Genomic DNA, 20,094 nt, shown 5'->3' on the forward strand with positions numbered 1-20,094 from the left:
GAAACAAAACGTTAGTGAAGATTTTTGAATGGAAGAAAGGTACAGTGGCATACTTACGAGTAATTATGTTATATATGGTTCTAGTTCTAATTCGGACCTCCTGAACACGAATTTCGATGTTGGCACTCCCGATTTTGGACCGGAAGCTCAGAATTCAAGATGGCGGACGTTTTCTTACAAGTACGATATTTTCACTACCGAGGCCGTTTTCAAGGTTGTTTTTGTCGTAGAATGCAAAAATAATTGTTATAGACTGTTAAAGCAATTATTTGACCGTTTTATATTATAATTTTCCATAAAATAAATAGATAATCGTGGAAAAATTACATAATATTGTGTACTGGGCTACTTATTTCGGCGATAAGTTTTAATAAGATTTGAATACAGGGCGAAGGCGCGGAAATCGAATTCCTTTTGATAAAAAAAAGCTTTTTTCGCGTGCCTACGCCATATTTTTGTACAAACTATGTTGAAATAAGTAAATGTGACAAGTTTAAAATTATATTAAACAAGTTTACTAAATTAAATAAACTAATTAAACGAGAATGCGTTTCTCGGCGGGAAAGGGAAAAAGTGAGGAATATATAGGAGACGCGTTATTGATCTGAAGACGACATTTTCTAACTCATTATTGATATAAAAGCACCATATTTAAAAGCGTTATTTGAAAGACGAATTTAGGAATGAATCTGAAACTATTAATATAAAAAGTATGAATTGTATACCATGCCTTCTTGATGTGTACCATATTGTACCTCTTATACAAGCAATAGAAAAGAGTTAACGTTCCACGTGTTCCCAATTGAAGAAAATCTTCGGATATTATGGTTCAAAAACATTAACCGATAAGATTTTAAGATACATTTTTCTAAAACGTGAAAATATTTTCCGATTTTCCAAAAATTTGAATATAAAGCATTCATGTTAAAAATAATACCCTATAAATTAAAAATCTATCCCTTGTAGTTTTTGAGAAAAATGCCCAGTCTGATCAATTCCGGACGCCTTGTGGACTTTTCTACCTTTCTGCATTTTAAGCAGTTTTTGCATCATAGTCCATAGGTGGTTCTTATTAAAGGGACACACCGGTGTTTGAAAAATTCGGCCCAAATTTAGCACGTGGTAGCAGATACAACCATTCCTTTTCTGGTCAAATTCAAAATCTTCTTGTATATTTTATTATCCAAGACTATTCTCCTATTTGGCTTTACGTTGCTACGCAACCAGTTTTGAAATTTTAAGGATTAAACTTAGTTTTTCTTTTCAGTTTAGTTAGTCACATGCCAGATTACGTGCACGGTTTTAATGAGCCCCAAATATGGAGAAAGCGGTTCACCTTTGGGGAAATTCTGTCGGTTATAATTTTTCTAAATTGGTTTTTGACTAGAGGTCGGGGACGGTTAATCATTATCCATGTTTAAATTGATTTTTTTCGGGAAAAAATTGTAAACAAAGACATTTGCCGGTTAATATTTCGGAAAATGTTTAAAAAACATGTATTATTCGTAAAATTTGAGCTTTTTATCGAAAAAAACGTCGTTTTTCCGATTAATTTTACAAATTTATTAAAAAATTAATCGGATAATACAGAAATATAAATTACTTGATCAAAACATTTTACGAATAATTTTGAGAGCTTTATCTATTGAATAAAAGTTAACCATCACCGACCTCTATTTTTGACTCGAAGATCTATTTGACCCGATTTTCGCGTTTTTATATTTTTTTCGAAGACCTATTGGTACGAGCAGAAATCCATACCTCTACTTGGAATGCTTATCGCGGCAGATTTTTGTCTCGATGTGCCTGACGGTTTTTTTGACGTCACTATGTTAACTTAACAACCAACAACGTGAGAGGGTAGCGCGCGCAAAGGTAATTTTTGGTCTCGTAGGCGGGGCCAAAGCCGTCAAAGTGATCTTACCATACGCTATACGGTAGGATAAGTATTACAAGTAAAGGTATGGATTCCTGGTACGAGTTATTCATTTTGAAATGACTTTAAATTTGTTGATGATTTCGTTTTTTTGCTTCTCTTTTTATTAAGGACTTTTCTACCTTTTCGCGTATTTACTAAAGTTTACCCAAAATTACACGAATTTATCGAATTTTAAAATAATTTCAACAATTTATACAATTTTAACCAAATTTACAGAAAACTTACCCAAAAATTTACAATATTTGGTCTATATTTTCTTTTATTCTACGCAAATTTAGACCTAGAATAAATTAACTAGGGCAATTTTAGATATTTCAAGTAAATTTGCCCTATTATATCCCGAATGTAGGCAATTCACATACATTTTGTCAATTTCTTAAAATTTCGCTAATTTTTCAAAATTTACTTGCATTTACACAAATTTACCCAGTTTAATTATATATGCCCCAATTTAACCACTTTTTTAATAATAAAAATAGCATTAGAAAATTTCAAATATTTCATAGGGGGGACCCTTAGAATCTTCGATTTTCCTATGTTAATTAACATCTAGGGGCAACAAACACAGCACCCCACACAAGGAGAATGCAACCCGTCAAAAGTCGTGCATTTTCTTGGGTACATTTTTCATTGGTTAGACGCTTTAGCGCCTGTTGCCGTCGGAAGAGGAAATTCGGAAATTGTCTTCCCCCTCTCCGTTAAGCGTGCAGCGTAAAGGTTTGTCCAATGAAATTTGTACACAAAACCGCGTTAGCGTGTTTAAAGGCTAACTGCGTTCTCCTTGTGTTTGTTGGTTCTGGATTAACATATTATGTTCACCATCATGGACGCCATCTTGAATTTTAAATTTCGGGCCAGGGCTAATAAATTGCTTGAACAGTCTATAACAATTATTTTCGCATTCTATGACGTAAATAACCCTGAAGACGGCATTTACGGAATTACGTTCGCCATATTGGGCGCCATCTTGAATTCTGAGCTTCCGGTCCAAAATCGGGAGTGCCAACATCGAAATTCGTGTTCAGGAGGTCCGAATTAGTAAAAAAAACTCATTTGGCCAAATGTTACCCAAAATGCCGCTAGAATCCTATTTTGACGAAAAGTGAACCAGTCTATATTTGGTATTCTAGAATTTTAAAAACTAGAATTCGATTTGTCGGTGCGAATAGTTTAGCCTAAAAATGACCAAATAATTATGTCAAATCGAATAATGACGAATACTTTGCAGAGCCCTAAGTACCAGAAATACATGAACCGAAATTATCAACGAGCGCTTTTTTCGGGGGATACGTTTTCTTTGTATGCCAGGGGGAGGGTAGAAAATTTAACTTCGTTTATTTCGTCCCTCCCGACCGCCGGGAAAATATCCGAGTGCACCACCTCTAGTGAAGTAAAATGTATCATTATTCCACGGACTGTAAATTTTAGAGGACGAGTAAAGCGTTGCCTTCCTCTGTAGAATTTTGGTTTCCCTGTGCATCAATCAATTCGAAATAGAGAGAGAGAGTCCGTCAAGGTCATTTGTACCAGGCATAGAGCTAGTCCCCCCCCCCCCCCCCCACGCATGTTATCTGAAATCTGGCCGACCGAAATACAAGCGCTTTAGTTAATGACCTTGAGCGACTTCCGTCAGCCTGATCGGTGAACGGGGCGTAAAATACCTCGGGAATACCGGTCCTCTAAAATTTACAGGCCGTGATTATTCTTAGAAAAAAAACTACGCGAAACGTCGTCTGTCAACCGAGGCTTAGTGTATATAAGCTAAACATCTGTTAGTTAATAATAATAGAAAACGTACAGAAAATAATTCGTTATTCGGGAAACCTTACGCGTCCGTTTATTTTGGAAAGAAGAGAGTTATTTTTAGTATTGTTCAAGTCTGAAAATGTATGTAAATATGTGTTAGAGCTTCTGAAGTATACTCCATGCCATTGACATTATTTTCTAGTCGTTCAATTATATTGCAGAGTACTGATTTATATCTTAACTTCGGCTTGTTTTGTAAAAACAAATTGCACTGTGTAAAAGCATCTATACTCGACATTTTCAAGGTTTTCGTATTAAATTTTAACAACTTATTAAAGGAAAATTATCGTGGTTTTAATTTTTTACACAGACTAAAAATGATGCACGCGAAGCACCTTTTTAATTTGTGTTAACACAATGGTTTACCTAGGCAACACCAGGTGGCGTATATTTGTTAATATACTTTAATAAACCTTAACCCAAAAATTATACATTAAACTGAAGAAACAACAATGTGCTGGTACCAAAAGCGACATAAGACCCAAAAGTGTGTCAGTACGGTATAATGTTTAATGAGAGCTTGTCGCGAAGTAAAAAGAGAGAGTGGGAGAGGGGGTTGAAAATACGTCATCAAAATTTGAAATTTCCTCCACTTCAGCGCCGCCAAGTGAGGCGTTTTAGAACGTATGTCTACGGGAGAATAAATCGAAGAGATAAAATCACACCAGACCATAGACTAAATATAAGGTTTCTAGTACTATTCCAACTAGTAGGTTGTGTAGTCAATTGTGAGATTAGCTCTCAGTAAATATTTCAACGGACGCAAAGGTAGAGTTGACACACTTTTGGGTCTTATGTCACTTTTGCTGGTACGTTATTTTCAGGGAAGGCAACTTTCCACTCGCTCAATGGGGATCTCGTCTTCCGCATTCTCGACAGGGCGCTTCGTGAGAAACTAGTGTCAAAGGGGCGAGAGAGGCTTCAGATTATTCCAGATATTTTCATGTTTTAAAATGCGAAAATCATTACCTTCGGAAACCAGAACGTATATCTCTTCTTTTGTTGCAATTTTATTGCCATTTGGACAACAGCCGGATGTACCAGATTACTATTTACAGCACTGTTCTTTGCCCCACCTACAAAAAGTAAATATAAAGAACTGCTTTGTTTCAAATTCCACCCAATATCTTACCAGTAATAGCACTCACGATTATTCCCGTGAGCAACGATATTACCAACGTGGCCGTTGTGATGAAATAGGGAGAAAAATACTGCATAATTGATATATTCCTGTAATATGAATATATGTATCGCTTTTATCATATTGCTGCTTCAATATAGCTCTTAATATAATTAACATTCCTCCCCGTGATTTGCATGACCGTAGAAACCGAATTCTCTGTTTTCAGAACCATCCCTAGAGTTCAATTCTACAACGTCGGTCTCTGTCTTTTAGAATGCCCCTTTGGAGTTGGAGGTTTTTCAACGATTAGAAAGAACGGAATACCATTTTCCAAATATTACATACACTAATCTCTCGTTGTTTTCGAAAATACACGGGGTCAAAAAACACTCTATAATATGGCGGCCAATAGTGCACATGCAACAAAAGGGATTTTTTAAATGTTCCTGAAAGGTATAAGACACGAACACGGTGTAGGTTTTGTTGAGTTTGACCAAACTTTAATTTATACAAACTGCAGCGAGACGCGGAAGATCATTTAATTGGATATACAGGGTGTTCACTAAAAACCGATACAGAGCCAATTACTCAAAATGTGTTTTATTTAAGAATTTGAAATTTGCAGGTTACATAGACGGTGCAGGGGGACAAATGTCAATGGAAATTTCAATGACCTTGAACCAGGTCTTCAAGGTCATTCAAATTTTATCTCGAGAACCATTATGAATAGAAGAATGGTTCCAATTAGAAATGTGTTCTACGTTTAATTTTAAGTCTAAACAGCTTGGACCCGATCTAATTTAACCAATGGGAATCCGAGAAATGTTAGACCAAAAACCATAAGGTCGTGTGTGGTAGAACACATTTTTAATTGGTACCATTCTTCTAATCCTAACGGTTATCGAGATAAATTTTGAATGACCTTGAAGACCTGGTTCAAGGTCATTGAAATTTTCATTGTCATTTGTCCCCCTGCACCCTCTATGTAACCTGCAAATTTCAAATTCTTACATAAAACACATTTTGAGTAATTGGCTCTGTATCGTTTTTTAGTTAACACCCTGCATCACACCAGCGCCACGGTTGGACTTTCATCGAACTAGATCGTGCAACGGTATTTCCATTACTCCAAACTCCAGTTTCATTAATTAATAAAGCTTAAGATAAATATTATAATTGTTTCGCTTTGAGTGACGTTCAGTAAATGTGGAAGCTCGTGAAATGGTACCGAAAATCATTAAAAAAATATTTAGTTTAATTACGATGGCAACTCGAAAGGCACGTCGACCTCCTGTTCGGTGCGGTTGTAACAAATGGAAGCGTTGAAGGCGGGACATCCTTCCGTCGTTGTGGGCAGACTGAACCTTGGTCTGGACACAAGCGCTCCTCCGATTCCGGCCCATAAAGGCTTCAAAAGTCGCATGATGACTTAGGCCTAAGGTGGTGCCTTGGGTATTAGCCTAGCTGATTATTATTATTATTATTATTATTAGGTGACGGACACGACAATACTGGATATGGCCCCCTACAAATTCGGTTATTTTTCTAGTCAAAAGCGCGATTGGAAATCAATTCTTACGGACAAATTGGAGAACGGAACCAGAACTCCCAGGATCATGACTCCAAGGACAACGGCGTTCATTGGACTGGACAGCATAAAGTACGCCTGTAAGATACCACGACACGGGTGAGTGCCGTGGTCGCTTTAATGCTCATTGTTCTTAAAGCCGGACCGGCCAATATAGTGAAATGACGATGGCCCTCCACGCCCTAACCTCAAGAAGCACTTAAAACTAGTCCATTTCGTTTTCAGGTAGCCAGTCCGGTCCCACTAGTCACGCGATATATCGATACCTGTAAAATTGAGCCAAAATTGGACGACAGAAAGGCGACTCCGATAACGATGACTCCGTAAAAAATGGCTGAAAGTGGACCAAAATTTAGGCAATAAGTACTTTCGCACTGACTGACTGACGTACCAATTAACTTAGTCAAATACACTTCAGTCTTTCCTTGCACTTTGAAAACGTGTTTTAGGAAATCGTTCCAAGTTATCGCGACCATCGCGTTCAAGCCAGAAGACATGGTACTGCCAGAATAGAAACATGGTTAGCTAGGAGTTAATATCATCATCAGTCTATAATATGTTCCGTAGGTATGAGTATGGAAACGTTTCACCGATTTGGTCGAGACACTGATTCCTCATCTCATTTCATAATTGTATCAAAGTTAACGCTTTTTGGATCTAAACGTTTATAAATCATGTTTGATAATATTAAATTTGATTCCTGTTTTGTTCAAATAATTTGGTTCCCCTTTGATTCAAATAATTTGATTCCGTCGTTATTCAAATAATTTGAATAATTCAAAATTCCAAAAAGTTTAGAAAAAAACATGGATTCAAATAATAGGATTCCAAAATGTGAAAAAACATTAGTGCAAATCTATTTGATATAAATCTTACTGCAGAAGAACATTTATTTTTAATTCCAATCGTATTTAAAAAATGGAGCGCAATATCGTAATAGATAAATTTGTTTACATTGTGTTAAAAATTATTAAATCTATCATATTTTGGTTCAAGCCATTGAGTTGGGAATATTAATCTAGAGGTCCAATCAAAACGTCGGATTTCAGTATTTCGCGAAACAAGTTTTTAAAAAATAAGAATACTGCCGTCTGCTCCCAAATGACGAGCAACTTTATCATTATATCCGTGGCGCCGTCTATCTTTCAATGCTTCGTTCAAATAAGACGCGTTTTCCGGCAAAAATATTAATTTTTCAAAAATAATGGATGGCGCCACGGGTCATATGATAACGTTTTCTCGTCATTTTAGAGGAGACGACAAATTCGTAATTTTCAAAAACTTTTTTCGCGGGGAACAGATTTGATTGGATCTCTATATTAATATTCCCAACTCAATGGTTCGAGCCGTGTAAAAAAAATCTACGTTAATGATTGGTATATTTCGTTACAGGATTGCTAACATTTTGTTTTTAATTAACAGCCCCCACCCGACCTTTGGCGCCACCCGGACATAGGCGCTACCCGACTTTAGGTGCCACCCGACCTTAGGCGCCAATCGACCTTAGGCGTGTTGTTTGTTGGGAAGTGTCCTTGCTATACCTATTTTTCTCGACCAATAAAATAAAGTGCCACCAACTTTTTCCTGTTCTGCTATCTGTTTCTACGAAGGAGCAGGCTCGCCTTTCACGCGGAAAACCTCGAGTAAACATTTTCATCACTAGAATTTTTGTATGAAACAGCTGTTATAAAACTTTATTATAACGCCTTTAAAATAATTTATGGTTAGTCATGTAACTATGCGCATATAAAAAAGCAAATAAAGAAGTCTTACAAAAAATATGGTTTTGAAAATGGTAAAAGCGTATAACGGGTAATCGATCCCCCGTGATAGGCGAGTAAACAAAATTACCCTGAAATCCACATGAGAGCTTCGTTTTTCACAAAGTGTATTTAAATAAAGTTCGATTGATTAAAAGAATTGGAATATCATAATTTTACGTTATAACTTTGAAATATAAAATCGATAGAACTAGCTTCAGTTAACTTTCTAAAATCCTTTAACAGCCAATCACAGAGTTTTACATTTTTAATGGGCTCCTTCTTATCCCGAGGTCGCGAGATTGAATATTCCCGTGTGTAATAATTCATGTTCCTAATGAATCGCTGAACGAGTTTTATTCAAATTATGAAGTATTTAAAACTTTTAGATCCAACGGTTTATGACTCAAATTTGATCCTAATAAAAAGCCTTGCTAAGGGGCGAATTTATTTATCCGATGACGTGTTGTCGTGACTAGCTCACAATGAAATATTTTCTTACAGCTATATATACTTAACGGATCCATATTATAGACTTCTGGTAGTATGAAATGCATTTTAGATATCGGTACCTTAAAGACCCGCTGAAGACGCAAGCAATGAAGATGCCCGGCAGACCTGGTATGTTCGCGAAGGCATTCATGACGTAGTAGGGCATCAACTAAAAGAGTAAATTGGTGTTCAGAGTTATAGGGCGATAGCATTAACGCATTATACTTGGTCGGGTTTCTCCACGGCTTTCGTGGTCAAGGGGTCACACTCTGAGTAGAAAGCGTAAAGGCATATGCCACTTAAGCAGGCTAAGGTCGTCAGGAAGGCCACCCCTGGTAGATTGAGCCAGGTAATTCTGCGTTGGAAAACACGTATTGTTTGGACAGGGTGGGATAGAGTACGTTTTAAAATGAGGTAACTCGCATCTTTGCCTTCTTGTACGAGGACATGCCGCACATTCGTTGAACTCCCATATGACTGACCACGAAGTCCGACGTGAACATAATGGCGCTGCAGAAAATGCTGTCCCAAAGCGAGGGTTCGGGTTGAAAAACGTCCACCTTCTTCCTGGTCGCAATCGCGAAAAAAGACAATTATTTTCATTTTAGAACTACGCCGCGCTTATTTCGAAGGTTAACCTTTACTTTAAAAAGTTTATTCTTTGTCCCTTATCGGCAATATCATACACTTGACCGAAACCGCCCACGTCGTTGGATATCTTCGATAATAAAAATATTTTTAATCCCATCAAGGTCTGTTCCGTAATATCTTTACTTTAATTATGACTACGATTAGGCCCACAACCATGATGACCATTTGGAAAACATCCGTCCAAATAACCGCTTTCAGCCCTCCCTGGTACGGGTCAATTATAATTAACAAAAGTAATTAATATTGCTAGCAAGTACATAGACGGATAATATTACAATAGTCGTGTAGAACGTGCAAACGACGCCCAAAGTGATTATCGAAGTCCATAAGTTGAGGTTGGTTACTAACAGGTCCAGAAATCAAATTCAATGATTAATTTTTAGCTAATATACAGAATGCGGTTAAGAATTTACCAGAACTAATTGCCAGAGATGGTCCATACAGCACGGCGCCCATGTAAAACAACTGCGAGCGTTAGAAAATTAGAGGATTCCCAATTTAAAGTTGAAATATAAATGAATTAATGAAACGTGTTTACCGAGCTAAGAATGGACGCCAACGAACAGAACGACCTCAGAAATCTTGACTCGAATCGCATAAAGTAATACTGGAATAAATATCAACCACGGATTAACATCTGGTACCAAAGAAGCTTCGCGAATGGGCGAGTACCTTATTGATGGAGGACAAATTGAGGTGGTAGAGTACCGGCAAGAAGAGGTACACCGTCGCAATGACGGAGATCAAGAGACCGATGACGCAAAACCAGTATTGGCTTCCGTTAGTGTACATCTCACCGGGATATCCTAAGATGGTGATGGCTGACACGGTGCCGGCGATCCAGGACAGGCTGACCGGAAGTAAGCCGATTTCACCACCCAACTTCAGGAACTTGTCGCTGCTCTCGGCATTTCGGTCTTTCCAGGCGTAATAAATTCCAATCGACGAAGACACCACAAACAGGAAGACGAAGACGGCGTAATCCCATCCCGAAAATATCCGTCGCTCCGGGATCAAAGAACAGAGCTGCTTCGTTTGGTTGTCCATGGTTCTATCTTGCGCTACTTTATTTGGGAACCCTTTTGACTATTGATGAGAAAAAACATCTGGCTTTAAATTTGCTTCAAATAAATAGAGAGCACGTGTATGATTGTAAACGTAGATTTATTCAAGGAAAAAGCGATAACGTAGAAGAGCTCTCAGTGCGAGATTCATACAAACAAGTTGGAAAGCCAAAATATACCTCTCCTCGGAAGAATTGTCCCTAGTGGTATTAATCTCTAGAGATAACCCTTAAATATATATCCGCACATCAGAGTTATTTACTAAAAACGTAATCCCGGTTCAATCCCACCCGGCATAAAATTTTAATTTTAATTAAAATATTTGAGACGAAACAACCGAGTTTAATTTATTCAGAATATTATAAATTAAGTAGTTACAACAGTGAGTTAGACGAACTAGAACAACGCACAATTGAATTTTACCCTATTTACAGAACAAGTTTATCAGTTAAATGTAATACGAAGCAAATTTTAATGAAAGAAATATCTACAGAGGGTATTTGAATTTTTCTCGCTTACGAAATAACAACACAAAAAACCTTCTTTAAACCACTTCACACGAAAAAAATTTAATTAAAAGCCAACAATACCGCCAAAAAGCTCAACACAATCAAAAAATTAAAATACCAAAACCCAATCGACCAAACTTTGGAGCCAAAACGACCAATAGAAAAATATATAATAACAACCCAATCGATCAGGCTAAGAACAAAAATAACGAATAGAAAAAATTTCTAATAATATCCCAATCAATCAGACTTCAGGATCAAAATAGCTCATAGAAAAATATTATTACACAGTCGAGTAATAAATTAATTCAAAACCAAGCAATAGAAAATCAAGAAGCGCAACACCTTACCATTCACAAATACGAATTTTCGACGTTATTATAATGAAACCGGATAAGCTTTAAGCCACGATGTAACCACTTTAAAGGTTCCACTAAAACTGAACGATTTCGAAAAATAAGCTTAAAAAACCAACAATACCCAAGAATAGACCAAAAACAACGTTATCTCGATTATCTCGATCAGTAAAAATAACATAAAACCCTTACTTTGCCTGAAACCCAGATACTTTTTATATTTTAAAACAAGATTTGACCTTTAAAATTTCATACGTAAAAAATGTAGACTTTAACAAGATTAAATCAACATAATTTAATTCGTAAAAAAACCAGATTAGGCCTTCATAAATTCATTCATAAAAAAATTCAAGACTTTATTACCTATTATGCTTACGATGAGTGTCTTATTTTCAGTGAAGCTAGGCAGCTATCGGTGGTTCTGTGATAGAGCGCTCGACTGCCAAGCCGAATGGCCTGGGTTCGAAACCTGAGTGGCGCATTTGTTTTTAATCAATAGAGAAAACGCTAAATTAGAATTTCTTCGATGCAATAATTTCAATTTCAATTCTATTTCAATTAAACCAAAATTTCGTACTCTATTAAATACGCTTCCGAAAAAACAAAATAAACATCTTCGTAGGGTGTTTATAATCTTACCACCCAAACAAATATTACATTTATTTTTATCTCGGTTTTACTGGTATTTCAAGATGTCAAAGGCTCATCGGTAAAACGTCCGCGTTTTAACAATGTGGCCCGGGTTCGATTCCTGACGGCCATCGAATTTAACTTCAAATTAATTTATTTTCACATTTGAAAATAATTTAACTTCAAATTAATTTATTTTCACATTTGAAAATAATTTAACTTCAAATTAATTTATTTTCACATTTGAAAATTTTATACATATCTAAAAAAATAAAATTCTACGGGATAAATTGACGATAACAACTTTAAAACTGCTTAAAAGACTTTCGATAAAGCTGTTATTGAATAAATGTTAACAACATTATGGAAATATTTGACATCAATAAACTCATAATAGCGTAAAAAAGAACGGACTTTCGCCAAAGGTGTTTTTAAAAAATTTAGATAGTCGTATACTTGTCAGTGGTTCGGTGGTAAAGCATTTTCTTGTCAAGTAGAACGGCCCGGGTTCGAAACCTGGGCAGCGCATTCGTTTTTAATCAACAGAGAAGGCGCTACATTAAAATATCTTCGATGTAAAAATTTAAATCGAACACGAAATTTCGTTCTATATAAATAAACACCGAAATTTAATTCTCTATTAATTAGTAATATACACTTCCGATAAATCTGAAAGTCTAATTTCCGAAGAAGCGTAATAAGTATCGGTGGTTCTGTGGTAGAACGTCCGCCTATCATACTGGAGGTTTTTGGTTCAAATCCCGCTCGATACGATCGCAAATTGACACTAAGACGTAACCCTGCCATTGGATGTTAAGAGGTTGCCATAACACTCAGCACTCGATCCGTCCCAAAAGTCAAGAATAAGAAGAAGTTGGAGATAAACGCGCATACATAGAAAACACAAACACCACAAACACAACAAACACAACCGTAATAACACCTACTCAAGATTCCCACCCAACACATAAACATTACAACTGCCGCGACGGTGATCGTTAACCAAAAGCAACAACCAACGCAATCGCAAACTTGTCCGTTAACGCTTACCGTCACACGGTGGTTTTGCCAACCTTTAAAACTGCTAAAACGGTTATTCGACTGCGTACGCAGTGATTACCCTTTGCCCCGAAAATGCGAACGCGTTCGCAGGCCTGACAGACAGACACACAGACACGGTGGTTGTCTTTGTCCCCTCGGAGAGGTAAAAACAAACCAAGCCTAACGATCATAGAGTGGGAGGCCCTATGGAAGAGCGTGAAATATTAAAACTAACGGGCGATCTTGTTTTCGAGGGTTTGATATATATAGTCCGAAGAGCGATGGTAATGTTTTTAAATTTTTTAGAGTGAAAACTTACTTTTTTATCCAGATATTGTACGTTATGGCGAACTTGTTTATGTCACGCCTCGAAAACAAGATTTTGCGTGCAAGGAGTGTTAACAAGTTTCGATCATAGCCTTACACTCAATGTGAGTGGGTTACTCTATGGCTAACGATGCTAGAGAAAGTTTTGTATACAAATTCTTTATATTGTCACGGACGGACCACAACAGGCATAGGACGGACATAATTAAGTCTCGCTTCTGGGGCTGGCCACGGAGGGCGCCCCAGGTGCATCTCCGACAGTGACAGCAGCGGGAGAATCGCCTTTAAAAGGCTGGGCACTGAAGGGATTCGAGAGAGGTAAGCCTTTAGTCCCAGCTTCAAATTTTCCGTCCTCGCCTTTCTCGCTCCTGGAAACATTTGCCAGGTTATAGTGTCGGAAAGTTCTGACCAGAAGCCAGGGCCGTCTTAAGGCATGGGCTAAGTGGGCTACAGCCCAGGGCCTCCAGCCAGTTTGGGGGCCCCGGAAAGGCCATCCATACCGCCTCTACTCTAGGGATAAGGGATTAGTTAATTAAATATTATTTATACTCATTTAATATTAGCAAGAGACATAGAAGAAAAAGAGTCTGCCTCAGCGCTGCCCCAGTGTGCCGTGAAAACTTCCAACTACTCCCTCAGTTCTTTTCCCCATTGGGGGGGCGCTAGATTACTAGAAATTTGACGGGCATAGCACTTTGAAAATGCGTTATTCGGCTGAGAAAAATAGTGCTGCTGAAATTATACTCCTTGCATAGTTGCAACTAACCACGTTTTTACCAAGGCTTAGTGTATTATTTAATATTATAAGTACTGAAAATTTTAAAAACCAATTGAAATGGGAATCCTGAACACCTTTAGACTTTACATAATCATTGTACTGAGCTGATTGATTCTTAACATGTCTCTTGATAAGGCACTGAACACCAATTTCCCGAACATATTTAAGCTTTGCAAAAGCATTGTACTGCGTTGACTTATTGGTCAACTTCACCCTACTTTTCTTTCCCGACATTTTAAAATTTATTTCACGTAAAAGTATAATAAAAAACGATTATAACGTAATTAAGCCTGAGTTTGGAAACTCGTCAACTAAAGCAGACGAAGTTCCGTGAATTCGCCCGAATGGCCGAATTACTAATAGGGTCGCTAGTGTCGCGATACTATTTTTCCCCAAAATAAAGATTTGAATTCTAACAATATGATTGGCTCGCTAGGATAGGGCGAAAGAGGGAGGTTGGTGTTGGTGAAGTTGGAAGTTTTCAGGAAACCTGTGGTGGAAGCTAGGGAAGAGCTTTCGAGGCAGACTCTTTTTCTTCTATGTCTCTTGATATTAGGTATCTTTTAGTTACGTCTAAAGTAATTTGACTCATCGCCACATCGCGCATCATACGGTACCAACAATTTCTAAAACCTAACAGCGAGTCACTGTCAGTAAAAATCTTATTTTCAGTAGGACTATGTTTTACTTTTGAAATTAAAAGCTTTGGTTTGATTTTTGTGTAGTTGAATTTAGACCACAGACATCCAAAGCTGACCGTTGGGGATCGCAATAGTCTTAAGAAATAATTTAGCCCATGGCCCCAAAAGGTCTTAAGACGGCCCTGCCAGAAGCACTCTAACGCCCCACTAACGAAGGACCCAACTTCACCTTTCTACGCCTCGGCAAAAGTTCGTGTCTCAAAGTTCAAGGTTTTAATTCCATTGGGGGGATTTAAACCACTCCTCGCCCTTGAGCGCCCTTTGCAGGGCCGTGCTTAGGGGGTGGGGGGGGGGGGGGCGAACCGGCCGGTCGCACAGGGCCTCTAAAATTTTACCATAGGGATGTATATACCGGAGGGCCACTACACTCACAAGGAGAGTACCCGAGGTGTTTATTGCCGATTTTGTTCAAAGTCAGCCTTAATGTAGACCTATATGAGATATGAAATTTCGCAAAAGGAGACGTTCTATTTTCCATGGCAAGCGAAAATGTTTTTGGCCACTTAAAACTTAGAAATCTCCATTTAAAAAAACATGGGATTTTCTCGGTTTCACCTACAAAAATTTTAAAATAAATTGAAAATCACGAAAAGGGTAATTTGGACAACATTTTGGTAAATTTCATCAAGTTTGGGTAAATTGGTACATTTTTGGGGTAAAATTGTTCGAATTTTTGGGTAAAATAAGGAAAAAATCTTATTTTTGTTTTAAGTGGTCAAAAACATTTTCGGTTGCCATGGAAAATCGAATGGGTAGTGCAACGTCTCCTTTTGGGAAATTTCTTATCTCCTATAGGTCTACATTACGGCCGACTTTAAACCAAATCGGCAATTTAAACACCTCGGGTACTCTCCTTGTCAGTTTGGCCCATGCATTTCGTCCGGGGCCGCGAGATCTCTAAGCACGGCCTTTGTGTATTGTTACTTTAATTATTCGATGGTTATCAACGAAATTTATTTTCTTTTATTAGTGTCGAGAAAACTAGAAAATAGTCAGTTTGAATTCAGTCGAAGAAAAACAGAAGAGTTAAACCGACGTTCTTGTTCGCATGGGCCCTGGGCCTAAGATGTTAAGCTGGCAAGGTCCACAGAGATTCATGACCATGTTAAGTCGAGGGGTGGGGCTGACGGAGGATTTCGGTGCTAAAGTCTCGAGTAACGATGCTCGTGAGATTTCAAAATCAAAGGAATGATACATTTGATTTAGCCAACGAGACCTGAGTTTCCCAACTGTAAATAACGTCGGGGCGCAATTGAGTGGGCGACTTTTGAACTTTTAAACTCATAGGTACTATAATGATACTCTTCCTTTGGCGAACAAGACCTAAAATGGCGCACTCTAAAAACTCCGTGTGGGGGAAGGCTATCGGGTGGGTGGTACTTTTTAAATTTAAAAGTCGAAGGCCAGACTCACTTCATTTGGCCAAAAAAGCCTAAATTTGCAAACTCTTAGAAACTTGTAAGGGGGGAGGTTAGTGTAGTGGGGATGCTTTTGAGCTCCAAACCTGTAAGGTATGGTACTTTTTGAAAACAAGATCCGAATTTGGCCACTCTATAATTCTTCGGAGAGGAGGGTCCCTTTGCACTCCAAAACTAAGAGGTATGACATGCTATGATGCTACATTTGGTCAAATAGACCTAATTTTACTACTCTATTCAATCACACTACTAAACTGAAAGTTAATATTATTGAATTACTGGTATAATATTAACTATAATTTTGACATTGGAAATTATTAAATCATTCTTATCGTTTTCTTTTAAATAACATATTATTTACAATGAAAATTCATGAAATTTGTATGATTTTGTAACACTCATAATAACAACTTCTAGCTGGGGCCGGGCTTCCCAGCTAGTTTAAATATATTTTGGTGGCGAAGAGCAGATGAATTGGATTCTTAAGAATCGGAATCACGGACCCCTCGCGATGATCCCGCTGGTGAATACTCCGCTGCGCTAGCTCAACATGGCTCCCGGCGAAACCATCATTTCCTATCAACGGCATTTGGTATAAATTTAATTGATTCGATCGGTATTAGTTCCCTGTTTGAAACTAATTTAATTGATTCGGTATCAGTACCCTCTATTTTACTATACCAGTCTCGAGCCTTTCTTGTTGGTCAAAAGAGGTTTTTCGCCCCCGAATAAAAATCTGAAGTAAAGGTCCCCGCGAAACGGTCAATTTATTTCAGTGACCACTGCATGAGGCGACAAATATGAACGATACGTCCAGGTGATATCTATTTCAGCCTTCAGGGCTTTGAATCCCTGATTTTTCAGCAAATGTTAGGGCCACAGTTACGGAAATAAAAGGCAAGGGTGAAGCTGCTATTATGGCCTGTGCCATATTGTTTAGTTATCTCTCTTCAATTCGTCCATTAGGTCTGATGTGGTATTTAAGGAGATCCCCGGTCAACTTCGGGGAAACAATGCATCTAAGGAGGGTCGTGCAGAGGGGGGGGGGGGCAAAATCCCCGGGGCCCGGGTGAAAAGGTCCACGAGGGAGTGATAGGGGGGCCCGTAGCTGTTGGACCCATTGAAGAAGCTCACGATAACTTGGGAAAGGTTATCAGGGCTCGAGGGGGGGTGCAATTCGAAGGGGCCCGCGAGTAAGTTTGTCCCCGGGCCCCAGGTTACCTCTGCTCGACCCGGCATCTAACGTATTTTCTGTGTTCAATTTGACACTTATCCTAATTAATGTTCAGTTTGTTTAAAACGCTAGTTTTAAACTTAATAATTTAAATCTATTAGCATTTTCAGTCGGTGTTTTCCGGACCTAAAGCTCCCCCATTTACAAATCTTCGTTTTCGGCACATGGTTAAAAGTCCTCGCCCTGTTTTCATTCGTCTCTTGTTCACGTGTGTTTTACTTCCAAACATCGGTAAAGTTTTAATCAAGTCTATTTGTTTCAAAATATAAACTTATATGAATACAAAATGTGAACTGGTTGGAAGTTCTTGAAATTAGTGACAGGAATTGATCTTAAATCAAGGCAATTACTATGTTGTAATATCACCAATGTCATTAATGTGTTCAGTTTGCAGGCAGTAAATTACTCAACGAGTTGGAATTCTCTGAGTAATGTTCTTTAGCGTTTCGTTAATTATTTTTATCTTTTTGAACTTGTTGTTAGCATCCATTTAACGAGTAATTAGTAGGCTATTTCAAATTTTTCTTAATTACTAGACTACCCGAAAAGAACTCGTCGATTAATCACGTACCCGAACGATTTTTCCCTCTACTCGAGTACTCCAGTACCCGAACGGAGTTTTCTGACTACTTGACCACTCGAACGAGGAAATTTTTTCAAGCGTACCTACCCTATGCATTTATATCTAGCTTAATTGCCCGGTGCTTGGCAGTTATTTTTTTAAGCTCACAAATATTCTACCTCAACTGTCCTGTGGCTAGCAATCATTTGGCATAAAGACCTTTTCACACGAACCAACTTTTCAAATCAAAATGCTGAGTCAGCAAAAATGGATCAGTGATCCATTTTTTTCTCGCGTACTTTTTTGGTGGATCAACTCATCGAACTTTTATTCACACGAACCAACTAGTTTACTCAACTCAAGTTGACTCATCTAGTTGGATCAAAATGTTGGCTCGTGTGAAAAGGCCTTTAGTTATGATTGACAGCCGTTTCTAAGCCGACCTGGTGTAGTAGGGTTGAAAATTATCAAAATAAGAAACAAAATTATTACAAAGAACGAGTTAATTCTATAAAAAGGAAAGTAAATTTGGTTATATAAAATTTTGTATATTGAAACTAATACAACCAATTTTACACCTTAACCGACATAATCAAAAGACGGTAACTAAGAGGCAAGTACAATTTTTACTTATCTAAAAAAATCAGCTCTGTTTCCTTACAATTAATTAATAATTAAATTAAATAAAAATATTGGTTTTCCGTATTTCATTTATTTTCTTTAATCCATACCTTGCACTAGCTTGTAAGTATTACTGTTATCGTTCATAAATCTATATGAAAGAAGACATGTGGACTAGTTTGCAATACGTAATTGCCTTGTTGTTGAAACACTTCTACAGGCGTAAATAGTTCGAAAATAGACTGCCGTTTTATCTTTCAAAACCTCAGTTAAAATAAAGCGGCAAGAACCAGAGAGTAACATTAGTAGTATAATAAGTAACATAATAAACATAATTATGGCACTTCCTATTCACGCAATGCCAATTTTTTAATGATAGCCTGTTTCGCCAATGACAACGTAAACCATTACTTACCGACGGACTGACAACTCTCCGCGAACTGCTCCTAGTATTTGGAGGAGGCCCGGAAAATGGCTGGCAGCCTTTTCGACGGACCAGCCAAGGTCTATTGAAAATTGAAATGCTTTCAAAAGTGTAAATAACGCTTACTTTTGGGAAATAATGATGAATTATTGAATCTGAAGATAAAAATAACGCAAACGCGAGTACGCTCGTATTTCTCGCCATCATACTAACCAACTATTTTGCCAACGGAAAGAGTAGAAAGGGACGAGTTTCCTGTTCAGAATCTTGCTATTTCGAAATCACTCCACTACAGACTATCATTAACCGAATTCGTTCTGTTACATCTTATCACGGAGAAAGGGTAGAAAATTAGGTTTTACTACTAGGTGATAAGGTTCATGGGAAATATATTTTTCCTAAAAGTACGTCTACGTTACTTGTTTATGACCACCGTGGAATATTTGCATCAAGGAGATATAAAACTAAAACAAATGTAAAAGAAAACAAGTTGGCAAGCCAAAATTTACCTCTCCTCGGAAGAATCGTCCCTAGTGGTATTAATTTCTCGAGACGACCCTTAAAGATATTTCCGCAATTCAGAGTTATTTACTAAAAACGTAATCCCGGTTCAATCCCGCCGGGTATAAAACTTTAATTTTAATTAAAATAATTGAGACGAAACAATAGTTTAATTTATTCAGAATAATATAAATTAAGTAGTTACAACAGCGAGTTAGACGTGCTAAAACAATGCACAATTGAATTTAACCCTATTTACGGTTTATATATAAATATAATACGAAGCAAATTTTAATGAAAGAAATATCTACAGAGGGTATTTGTATTTTTCTCGCTTACGACATACTTGCCGCATCTTTAACGCTCATTTTATTTCAACACTCGCCCTTGATGAAGATACCGTAGAATAGCTATATTCGACATCTGGTAGTGGATGACTCGTAGACTTCCTGTTGACGTTGTGACACATACCGCGTGAAAAAGACCAATACCGTCCAATTTCCAATATCTCGCACACCCAGGAAATCAATGACTGCATTGGGAATCAAAGATGTAAAAATATCCACACC

General features: G+C 37.6%; 1 protein-coding gene across 1 annotated transcript; it reads right to left on the reverse strand.

The window, feature by feature from the left end:
• Positions 1–4,209: 4,209 nt before the first annotated feature.
• On the reverse strand, positions 4,210–19,098 carry LOC149922369 (sodium-coupled monocarboxylate transporter 2-like). The gene is made up of 17 exons (XM_090163363.1): positions 19,016–19,098; positions 10,032–10,445; positions 9,898–9,966; positions 9,773–9,824; positions 9,635–9,702; positions 9,483–9,563; positions 9,353–9,426; positions 9,132–9,275; positions 8,934–9,063; positions 8,789–8,877; positions 6,848–6,957; positions 6,723–6,790; positions 6,448–6,534; positions 6,131–6,276; positions 4,878–4,975; positions 4,715–4,821; positions 4,210–4,640 (listed from the first exon to the last, which is right to left on the reverse strand). The coding sequence occupies exons 2-17, from the start codon at positions 10,404–10,406 to the stop codon at positions 4,566–4,568; spliced, it is 1,773 nt and encodes a 590-aa protein (XP_090019489.1). The 5' UTR covers positions 10,407–10,445; positions 19,016–19,098; the 3' UTR covers positions 4,210–4,565.
• Positions 19,099–20,094: the final 996 nt, after the last annotated feature.

Source organism: Leiobunum rupestre, chromosome 11, assembly GCF_980474605.1.
Source record: "Leiobunum rupestre chromosome 11, qqLeiRupe1.1.hap1, whole genome shotgun sequence".
Classification (NCBI taxonomy): domain Eukaryota; kingdom Metazoa; phylum Arthropoda; class Arachnida; order Opiliones; family Sclerosomatidae; genus Leiobunum; species Leiobunum rupestre.